Raw genomic sequence first — 12,045 nt, 5'->3', positions numbered from 1 at the left:
GAGAAGCAAAGCTAATGTAAACGCAAAAGAGAGGGCATTCAACAAAACAAAAGAGTGGTCATCAACGGAGTGATCTGAGGCAGAATGGTCGGGGTTTGGCTCATTCAGGCTTCGGCGATAACAGGTTGAGGCAAGGTAAGTTATCTGTGAGGAATAGAAACACATAGTATGTATGTGAGGCTGGTGTTCTGTATTGGGTATCAGATATGGGATGTCCGGGAGACTCCCAGCTTCCCAGACGGCCACATCTGCACCAGGAGCGTCGAGCTACAACTCCTTAGGGACCGGGTTAGGCAACTGGAGGTGCAGCTTGATGTCCTTTGTCTGGACAGGGAAAGTGAGGAGGTGATAGAGAGGAGCTTTAGGCAAGTAGTCACACCGGGGCCTCGGGAGACAGATAAGAGTGTAACATTCAGGAGAGGGAAGGGCAGGAGTCAGATACTAGAGAGTACCCCTGTGGCTGTCCCCCTTAACAATAAGTACTCCTGTTTGAGTACTGTTGAGGGGGACAGCCTACCTGGGGGAAACAACAATGGCCACGCCTCTGGCACAGAGTCTGGCCCTGTGGCTCAGATGGGTAGGAAAAGGAAGGACGCAGCAGTAATATGGTACTCTATAGTTAGGGGCTCAGACAAGCGATTCTGTAGATGCAGGAAAGAAACGCGGATGGTAGTTTGCCTCCCAGGTGCCAGGGTCTGGGATGTTGCTGATCAGGTCCATGATATCGTAAAGTGGGAAGGTGAACAGCCAGAGGTGGTGGTACATATTGGTACCAACGACATAGGTAGGAAAAGGGAGGAGGTCCTGAAAACAGTCTACAGGGAGTTAGGAAGGAAGTTGAGAAGCAAGACCTCAAAGGCAGGCATGACCTGTACAAAATGGATAGGTTGCACTTGAATCTGGGGGGGACCAATATCCTGGCAGGGAGATTTGCTAGGGCTATTGGGAAGAGTTTAAACTAGAAATGGTGGGGGATGGGAACCGAACTGAAGAGACGGAGGAATGGGTGGTTGGCTCACATATAGAGGAAGCTTGGAGACAGTGTGAGAGGGAGGACAGACAGGTGATAGAGAAGGGATAGAGATGGTTTGAGTTGTGTCTATTTTAGTGCAAGAAGCATCATGAACAAAGTGGATGAGTTTAGAGCGTGGATCAGTACTTGGAGCTATGATGTGGTGGCCATTACAGAGACTTGGATGCCTCAGGGGCAGGAATGGTTACTTCAAGTGCCGGGTTTTAGATGTTTCAGAAAGGACAGGGAGGAAGGTAAAAGAGGTGGGGGTGTGGCACTGTTGATCAGAGATAGTGTTACGGCTGCAGAAAAGGAGGAAGTTATGGAAGGATTGTCTACGGAGTCTCCGTGGGTGGTAGTTAGGAACAGGAAGGGGTCACTAACTATACTGGGTGTTTATCATAGACCACCCAATAGTAACAGGGACATCGAGGAGCAGATAGGGAGACAGATTCTGGAAAGGTGTAATAATAACAAGCTTGTTTTGGTGGGAGAAGATCCTGAGAGGCAGGATTTATGAACATTTGTAGAGGCATTATATGATTAGGAATAGTCAGCATGGCTTTGTCAAAGGCAGGTTGTGCCTTACGAGCCTGATTGAATTTTTTGAGGATGTGACTAAACACATTGATGGAGTAGATGTAGTGTATATGGATTTCAGCAAGGCATTTGATAAGGTGCCCCATGCAAGGCTTATTGAGAAAGTAAGGAGGCATGGGTTCTAAGGGGACTTTGCTTTGTGGATCCAGAATTGGCTTGCCCACAGAGGGCAAAGAGTGGTTGTGGATGGGTCATATTCTGCATGGTGACCAGTGGTGTGCCTCAGGGATCTGTTCTGGGACCCTACTCTTCATGATTTTTTATAAATGACCTGGATGAGAAAGTGGAGGGATGGATTAATAAATTTGCTGATGACACAAAGGTTGGGGGTGTTGTGCATAGTGTGGAGGGCTATCAGAGTTTGCGCTGGGACATTGATAGGATGCAAAACTGGACTGAGAAGTGGCAGATGGAGTTCAACCCAAATAAGTGTGAGGTGGTTCAATTTGGTAGGTCAAGTATGATGGCAGAATATAGTATTAATGGTAACTGCTGTGCAGGTTGACTCTGTGGTTAAGAAGGCATACGGTGCATTGGCCTTCATCAACCGTAGGATTGAGTTTAAGAGCCGAGAGGTAATGTTACAGCTATATAGGACCCTGGTCAGACCCCACTTGAAGTACTGTGCTCAGTTCTAGTCATCTCACTGCAGGAGGGATGTGGAAACCATATAAAGGGTGCAGAGGAGATTTACAAGGATGTTGCCTGGACTGGGGAGCATGCCTTTTGAGAATAGGTTGAGTGAACTTGGCCTTTTCTCCTTGGAGCGAGGGAGGATTAGAGGTGCATGGTTGGGGGTGTTGTGGATAGTGGGGAGGGCTGTCAGAGTTTGCGGCGGGACATTGATAGGATGCAAAACTGGACTGAGAAGTGGCAGATGGAGTTCAACCCAAATAAGTGTGAGGTGGTTCAATTTGGTAGGTCAAGTATGATGGCAGAATATAGTATTAATGGTAACTGCTGCGCAGGTTGACTCTGAACTTGGCCTTCTCTCCTTGGAGCAGTGGAGGATGAGAGGTGACCTGATAGAGGTGTACAAGATAATGAGAGGCATTGATTATGTGGATAGTCAGAAGCTTTTCCCCAGGGCTGAAATGGCTAGCATGAGAGGGCATAGTTTTAAGGTGCTTGGAAATAGGTACAGAGGAGCTGTCAGGGGTAAGTTTGTTATGCAGAGAGTGGTGAGTGCATGGAATGGTGGTGGAGGTGGAAAAGATAGGGTCTTTTAAGAGACTCCTGGATGGCTACAAGAAGCTTAGAAAAATAGAGGGCTATGGGTAAAGCCTAGGTAGTTCTAAGGTGGGGTCATTTTCAGCATAGCTTTATGGGCTGAAGGGCCTGTATTGTGCTGTAGGTTTTCTATGTTTCTATCTTTTTTGAGATGAGGAGACCAAAATTGTTCACAATACTCAAGGTGAGGCCTCACCAGTGCCTTTTAAAGCCTCAGCATCACATCCCTGCTCTTGTATTCTAGACCTCTTGAAATGAATGCTAACATGGCATTTGCCTTCCTCACCACTGACTCCACCTACAGGTTAACCTCAGATATTTGTATTTTCTCCCCATTTAGTCTGCACATTTATTTCTACTACCAAAGTGCATGACCATGCATTTTTCAAGATTGTATTTTATTTGCCACTTTCTTGCCCATTCTCCTAATCTGTCTAAGTCCTTCTGCAGCCTACCTGTTTCCTCAACACTACCTGCCCCTCCACCAATCTTCATATCATCTGCAAACTTGGCAACAAAGCCATCTATTCCATCATCTAAATCATTGTTGTACAGCATAAAAAACAGTCCCTACACCAACCCATGCAGAACACCACTAGTCCAACCAAAGAAGGATTCTTTTATTCCCACTTGCTGCCTCCTACCAATCAGCCAATGCTCTAAATGTGCCAGTAGCTTCCCAGTAATACCATGGGCTCTTAACTTGGTAAGCAGCCTCATGTGTGGCAACTTGTCAAAGGCCTTCTGAAAGTCCAAATATACAATGCTCACTGCATCCCCTTTATCTATCTGATGCACTATCAATAACTCCAAAAGACTGGAAGTAGAGTAAATACTGAAAGGCTTTTATTAGCAGTAAAATGTGACCTCCACCATGCTGAGTATCTGCCCCTGGACTGAGGGGAGGAGCAATGGCACAATCACCTTTATTCAGGGGTCTGTGGGAGGAGCCACAGGAACAGCCAGCTGAGGGGCATGTCCAGACAGGTAACCCAGTTACAACATATATGGTTTACTACACTATCCTACTTGTAATCTCATCAAAGAACTTCAGCAGGCTCGACAGGCAAGGTTTTCCCTTGAGGAAATCATGCTGACTTTGTCCTATCTTGTCCTGTGTCACCAAGTACTCCATAACCTCATCCTTAACAATTGATTTCAACATCTTCCAAGCACTGAAGTCAGGTTAACAGGTCTATAATTTCCTTTCTGCTACCTTCCTGCTTTCTGAAAGAGTGGCGTGACATTTGCAATTTTTCAGTCCTGTGGCACCATGCCAGGGTCCAATGATTTTTGAAAGATCATTACTAGTGCCACCACAGTCTCTACCACAACCTCTTTCAGAACCCTAAGGTGCGGTTCATGTGGTCCAGGTGACTTACGTACCCTTCGGTCTTTTAGCTTTTTGAGCATCATTTCCCTTGTAATAGTAACTGCACTCACTTCTCTTCACTCACACCCTTCATCATCTGGCACACTGCTAGAGTCTTCCACAGTGAAAACTGATGTAAAATACTCATTTAGTTCATCTGCCATTTTGTTGTCCCCCATCATTATTTCTCTGGCCTCATTTTCTAGTAGTCCTATTTCTGCTTTCAATTCTCTATTTTTACATACTTGTAAAAGCTTTTACTATCCACTTTGATATTTTTGCTAGCTTGCTTTCATACTTCTTCCTTTCCCTCCTAATGATTCTTTCAGTTGCTCTCTGTAGTTCTTTAAAAGCTTGCAGTTCACTATCTTCCCACTAACTTATAGAAACAAAGAAACACAGAAACCCTACAGCACAATACAGGCCCTTCAGCACATGGGCTTACTTTAGTAATTACCTCGGGTTACCTAGTCCTCTATTTTTCTAAGCTCCATGTACCCATCCAGGAGTCTCTTGAAAGACCCTATCGTATCCGCCTCCACCACCATCACCGGCAGCCCATTCCACACACTCACCACTGTCTGCGTAAAAAACTTACCCCTGACATCTCCTCTGTACCTACTTCCAAACACCTTAAAACTGCCCTCTCGTGTTAGCTATGTAATTTTCCAGTCCTCTGGAACTATTATGAAATTTAGTGATTTACTAATGCCTCCACAATCTCTTCAGCCACATTTTAGCTTCCCAAGCACCTTCTCCTTCGTAACAGTAACTGCACTCACTCCTGCTCCCTGACTTATTGAATTTATGACATACTGCTGGTATCTTCCACAGTGAAGTCTGACAAATATATTTATGTTTATGATATTATATAAAACCAGAAAGATGTGTTTCTGTAAGCTAAACCTTTATACTACTTGTACGTCCAGAGACAATATCTTCATTGAGACAAGAGGCTCCAAAAAAAATGCGAAACAGTTTATCATTGTGGTAACAGATGGTGATATATTCCGGGATGAGTTAAACCTGATCGATGTGATCAACTCAACTAAAATTGCTAATGTGACACGGATTGCTGTTGGGGTAAGCTTCTCACTACCACATCCTGGATGTTGTTTCTATTTATTTATTTACAGATACAGCACACTAACACACTCTTCTGGCTCAACGAACTCGCACCACTCAATTACACCCATGTGACTAATTAACCTAGTAACCCATTTATCTTTGGAACGTAGAATGCTAGATGTTCTGAGGTTTAGATGTTTCATTTCAAAAGAGACTTGGAGAGGTGCAGGAGTGGTATTACCAATCAGAGTAGTATCACAACTGCAGAAAGGGAGGATGTCATAGAGGGATTGCCTAACCTAGTCAGTGCAGGTGGAAGTCAGCAGCAGGAAGGCAGCAATCACTCTATCTGGAGTATTCTATAGACACTGCCCCTCCCATTAGCAACAGAAATATTGAAGTGTAGATTGGGAGGCAGATTTTGGAAAGGTGCAAAAATAACAGGGGTGTTGTTATGGGTAACTTCAACTTGCTTAATATTGATTGACCCATCCTTATTGCAAAAGGTTCAATTGGACGTAATTTGTTAGGTATATCCAGAATTTCTGATGCAATATGTACTCAGGCTGACTAGAGGAGAGACCATACTAGATCTAGTGGTAAGCAAGGAACCAGGTCAGGTGCCTGATCACTTGGTGGGTGAGGATTTCAGAGACAGTGATCAGGACTCCCTGACCCTTACTGTAGCCTTAGACTTGGATAGAAGCAGAGGGCATGGGAAAGTATTGAACTGGGGAGGATGAATTATGATGCTATTAGGCAGGAACTTGGCAGCGTAAATTGGGAACAGATGTACTGAGGTTGTTTAGGCACCAAATGCATAGGGTTCTGGATTGTTTTGTCCCATTGAGGCAGGGAATGGATGGTAGGGTGAAGGAACCATGGTTGACAAGAGATATGGAACATCTAGTCAAGAGGAAGAAGCTTACTTAATGTTTAGAAGTGAGGATCAGACAGTGCTCTAGTGAGTTACAAGGCAGTCAGGAAAGAGCTGAAGAGTGGACTTGGGAAACCTAGAAGGGAATATGAGAAGGCCTTGGCAAGTAAGGTTAAGGAAAACCCCAAGGTGTTCTACACATATGTGAGGAACAGGATGAATACTAGAGTGAGGGTAGAACAATTCAGGGATGGAAGAGGAAACATGTGCCTGGACTCAGTGGAAGTAAGGAAGGTCCTTAATGAATACTTTGGTTCAATATCTACCAGTGAAATGGACTTTGGCGTTTGTGAGGACAGTGTAAAACAGGTGAACAGGTTATTGGAGGATGAGCTGGAACTTTTGAAAAACATTAGGATGGAAAGCATCCCAGGTTACTACAGGAAATGAAGGAAAACTTTGCTGTACCTTTAGCGATGACCTTTGCATCCTCTATCGTCACCAGTTAATTGGAGTGTGGTAAATATTATTCATATGTTTACGAAGGGTAGTAGGGATAACCATGGGAATTGTAGACCAGTGAATGTTAAATCAGTGGTGGGCAAATTATTGGAGAAGATTGTTGAGGACAAGATTTCTAAGCATTTGAAGAAGCATAGACTGATTGGGAATAGTCAGCATAAGGTGAAGGAACCCTGAGGGAAGAGTGATCATAACATGATTGGTTTCATCTTGAAATTTGAGAAGCTAAAGTCAGATGTGTCAGTATTATACTGGAGTAAAGGGAATTACAGAGGAATGAGAGAGGAGTTGGTCAGAATCGATTGGAAAAGGACACTAGAAGGGATGATGGCAGGGCAGCAATGGCTGGATTTTCAGGAAGTAATTCAGAAGGCACTGGATATGGACATTCCAAAGAGGAAGAAGTATTCTCAAGGCAAGATGACACAACCATGACTAACAAGAGAAGTCAAAGCCAACATTAAAGCCAAAGAGACTGCATATAATAAAGCAAAAATTAGTGGGAAGTTAGAGGATTAGGAAGCTTTTAGAAACCAACAGAAGACAACTAAAAAAGTAATTAAGAAGGTAAAGATGGAATATGAAAGTGAGCTAGCCAATAATATTAAAGAGGACGCTGAAACTTTCTTCAGATACAAAAATTGCAAAAGAGTGCGGGAGTGGTTATTGGACTGCTGGGAAATGAAGCTGGAGAGGTAGTAACGGGGGACGAGGAAATGGCGGACAAACTGAATAAGCATTTTGCATTAGTATTTACTGTGGGAAACACTAGCAGTATGATGGAAGTTCCAGGTGTCAGGGTGCATAAATTGTGTGAAGTTACCATAACTAGAGAGAAGGTTCTTGGGAAACTGGAAGGTCTGAAGATAGATAAGTCACCTGGACCAAATAGTACACCCCAGGATTCTGTAAGAAGTGGCTGAGAGGTTGTGGAGGCATTTGTAATGATCTTTCAAGAATCACTAGTCTTTGTGCAAGATTACATCAGGGTTAACTTACAGGTTGAGCTGGTAATGAGGAAGGCAAATGCAACGTTAGCATCCATTTCAAGAGGACTAGAATAGGAAGGCAAGGATATAATGGTGAGGCCTCACTTGGAGTATTGTGAGCAGTTTTGGGCTTCTTATCTTAGACAGGATGTGCTGAAACAGGAGAGGGTTCAAAGGAGATTCACGAAAATAATTCCAAGAGTGAATGGCTAGTCATATGAAGTGTGTTTGATAGCTGTTGGCCTGTATTTATTGAAATCTACCCAATGTTGAAAGGACTAGGTAGGGTGGCTGTGGAGAGGATAGGATATCCAGAAATAGAGGGCCCAGCATCAAAATCGTGGGGCAACCTTTTAGAACAGAGGTAAGGAGAGTTTTTTTTTAGGTGGAGGCCAAGTCCATGGGTACAGTTAAGGCCAAATTTGATAGTTTCCTGATCAGTCTGGACATCAAAGGATATGGCAAGAAGGCAGGTATATGGGGTTGAGTGGGATCTGGGATGGCAGAGCAGACTCAATGGGCTGAATGGCCCAGTTCCACTCATGTCTTATAGTCTTACTTCTGCAAAGGACAATACACTGAAAAACCCAGGTAACTTGGCCCACTGCAGCAATTGCACTCTGCTGGCTCCTATATTCTTTTTATTGGGTGCTGACAATTTTCTAATTAACCAATCAATTTTCAACAAACAATTTGCAAATGTGCTTATTTTAGTTTCTTGCTATGTGAAACTGAACAGAAAGCCCTGAGACTCTCCTATTAAAAACACGTACCCTTGTTCATAATTCCAGCTCCTGTTAGATGAAACTGAACTAAATAATTACAGCATTGCGGTTTCTTAGAAGGAAGCTTTGACGATTCAGCAAGACGTTGGATAGAATCTGAAGTTTCTGTGGGTTGGATGACTTGATACAGCCAAATATCAAAGTGTTACTTCAGCAGCAGTCACTCTGGGCTCTCCGTTATGTTACAGTTAAATAAAGGTGCTTTATCTATTTGGAGTGCAAAGGATATGATTGATCAATTTATTGCAATATTAACTTTGTAATTCTGTTTCCACCAAGGTTGGTGAAAGCTTTAACAAGGCAAAGGCATTGAATGAGCTGAAGCTAATCGCATCTGATCCAGATGAGAAACATTTATTCCAAGTGGGTAACTATTCTGCTTTAGATGGTCTACTGGTAGATCTGGAGGAAAATATAGTTGGAATTGAAGGTATTTACAGTATTTTTGTTCTTTATTCTGAAATGAATGCTTGAATTTAAACAGATAAAACAGAATTACTCATCATAAATTATTGACCACCTTTGTTTTAATTTTATCTAACTGGGAAAAGGTTATACAGCTATGAGGTGGAGATGGCCTTGCAGATTATGGGTACATTTATCACCCTGTCCAGTGTTCTCACTTTCAGGGATCTATGAATTTGGACCCCAAGATCCGATTTGTGTATCAAAGTTTTTGGCATTTACTATATATTTGAATTCTTTGTTTGATGGCTCTCAGCTTGTACTCACTGCAGTTTAAAATAATGAAGGAGCAGAAAGGGCAGCTCAATTAACGCCATTAAATATTGAAAGGCCTAGATAGAGTAGAGGTGGAGAGAATGTTTCCTATACTGAGTGAGTTTAGGAGCAGGAGCAGAAGGCACAACCTCAGAATAGAGGGATGTTCTTTTAGAACAGAGGTGAGGAGGGATTTCTTTAGGCAGAGGATAGTGCAGCTGTGGAGGCCAAGTCATTGGGTATATTGTGAGCTCAATTTCAATGTTTAAAAGAAGTTTGGATAAGTACATGGATGACAAGGGTATGGGTGGGCTTTGGTCTAGATGCAGATTGATGGGACCAGGCAGTTTAAATGGTTCCGCATGGACTAGATGGGCCGAAGCATCTGGTTCTATGCTGTACTTTTCTTTGATTCTATATTTAAAATAGAGGTTAATAGATTCCAGATTAGTACAGATGTCAAAGGTTACGGGTAGGAGGCAGGAGAATGGGATTGAAAGGGATAATAAATCAGCCATGATCAAGTGACAGAGCAAACATGATATGCTGAATGGCCTAATTTTGCTGCTATGTATTATAGTAGAATGGTACTCAGTATTTTGATTTATGAAGGCCAATATGCCAAAAGCTCTCTTTATGATCTTACCTACCTGTGATGCCATTTTCTTTTTTTTTAATTTTATTTTTATTTGGATAAGGAATTCACAAATATCATGTACTTTTTTCACACATATAGCCTTTTCCATTTTTTTGTATGTATAAAACTACAATTATTTACACATTCTTAAGTACACATTGAGATGATATAAAAGGAAAATAAATATTTAAATAGATAATTATGTACTGTGGTAAATCTAACCTATTAGGCTAAGTAATGGAATTAGTTGTTAAGAAAAATGCCATTTTCAAGGAATTCCCAGACTCCTCAATGCCCAACTGTTCACTGGGTAAATCCTACACTGGTTTGCCCTCCCAAGTGCAGCACCCAACACTTGTCTGCCCTTGTCAACCATACTCATATATACCACCAAATGAAACAAAGTTCCTCCACAACACAGTACATATAACTCACACACATAACACGTAGTGATATTGCCACTAAAAAATTAACAAATAATCAGGTGTATTTGAGGCACAAGTTAAAAAGCAAACAGCATAAAGCTACTGGCACTTCATGTGTGATGAGACCTGGGTGCCGGCAGGGAGTTTAATAGTCTTACGGCCTGGGGGAAGAAGCTGTTTCCCATCCTAACAATTCGTGTCTTAATCCTATGGTGGATGGTCAAGGTGATGTTGGTTGGATGGGAGGAATTATTGACAGCCTCTGTATGCAGTGCTCCTGATAAATATCTCTGATAGATTGATAGATGAAAGAGATATCTCGATGATACATATCACCTGCAGCACGAGGGGTCCCAGCACACTTGACTATTGTTACACTATGATTAGGAATGCCTATCATTCCATCCTTAGACTGCATTTTGGGAAATCTGCCCATCTGGCTGTCCTCCTTCTACCTCCTGCCTGCATGCAGCAGAGGCTAAAGAGTAAAACTCCAGAGATCAGGACATCAAAGAGGTGGTTGCTGGAGGCCGAAGAATGACTACGGAATTGCCTTGAGTGGGTGAAGCGGGCCATATTCAACGAGGCATCAGAGGATCTGAGCTAATAAGCCATGGTTGTCACAAACTTTATAGAAACAACCATAGACGAGTATTTGCCCACAAAATCATTTGGAGTCTTTCCCAACCAGAAGCCCTGGCTGAGCCAAGAGATCCACAATCTGCTGAGGGCCATATCAGTGGCATTCAAGTCTGGCAACTAAGTAAGGTACAACCCCCCAGAAAGCCATCTTGCATGTGAAGTGGCAAATCTGGTCAAACTTAAATGATTGAAGGATGCTCAACTGCTGTGACAGGTTTTGAATGCTATCACCTCCTGCAAAGTGAAAGCAAGTGACATATCATAGGTGACAACAAAGTTTTGCTCCCAGATGAGCTCAATGCCATTTATGCCTGCTTTGTTATCAAGGGGAATGGCTACGCCAGTACTCTGCACTGGCTGCCTACTCCCCTTCCTTCTCCTGACAGTTACCCAGTTACCTGCATCATGCACTTGAGTAATTGTCTCCCTTTAGCTCTTGTGAAACAACCCCTCTGTCTGCTGAATTATCTGCAGGTCATCCAGCTCTAGTTCCCTAAGGCTGTCTTGAAGGATTTGTAGCCAGATACAATTCTTGCAGGTGCTGTCATCAGAGACCCTAGATGTCTCCATGACTTACCACATCATGCAAGAGGAGCAACCACTACCCTGGATTATGTACCCACTGCTTTAGCCTGTGCAATAATCAAGAAAGAAAGCAAACCTAGCAGAAACCTCACTCTAGCCTCTGCTTCTTCTCATCAAAACCTCAACTCTCCACTCTAAACTTGGCCACTCCTTCAACTTAAACATTTTTTATTGGCCTTCGCCAATTGCCGAATTATCCAATGAACTTACAGCTAACAATTTATACTTATGCTTCTTTTCTGCTCTGGCTAGCTGAAACTGAGCAGAAAGTCCAAACAGGTGTCAAAAACTGGAAGAAATAGATTAGGGTAATAGGAAAGAAGTTTAAAGAGGATGTGACAAAAGTTTTATTCACTTGAAGGATGGTTGGGATTTGGTATGTGCTGTCTGAGTGGGTGATGTGAATGGGTAATCTTGATGAAGTAAAGACAAGCGATGAATTTCTGAGGCTTAGAAGTCTACAGGCTAAATATTGGCAAATTAATGTTGAGAGGCTCTTGATGTTTAGCATGTAGTTTGTGGGCCAAAGAGTATGTTTCTGTGTGGGATGAATCTATGAGTAAGGAGCGTGATAAATTTGT

At 42.7% G+C, this 12,045-nt stretch overlaps 1 protein-coding gene across 1 annotated transcript in view; it reads left to right on the top strand.

The window, feature by feature from the left end:
- LOC140187657 (integrin alpha-E-like) overlaps positions 1–12,045 on the top strand; it is a 308,395-nt gene that overhangs the window by 79,248 nt on the left and 217,102 nt on the right. The window contains exons 14-15 of the mRNA XM_072243179.1: positions 5,144–5,297; positions 8,735–8,885. Of these exons, the coding sequence (XP_072099280.1) occupies positions 5,144–5,297; positions 8,735–8,885 (305 nt within the window). The remainder of the gene's footprint in view (positions 1–5,143; positions 5,298–8,734; positions 8,886–12,045) is intronic.

Source organism: Mobula birostris, chromosome 25, assembly GCF_030028105.1.
Source record: "Mobula birostris isolate sMobBir1 chromosome 25, sMobBir1.hap1, whole genome shotgun sequence".
Lineage (NCBI taxonomy): Eukaryota > Metazoa > Chordata > Chondrichthyes > Myliobatiformes > Myliobatidae > Mobula > Mobula birostris.
Note: the sequence above shows the minus strand (reverse complement) of the source record. Positions and strands in the feature narration are given on the sequence as shown.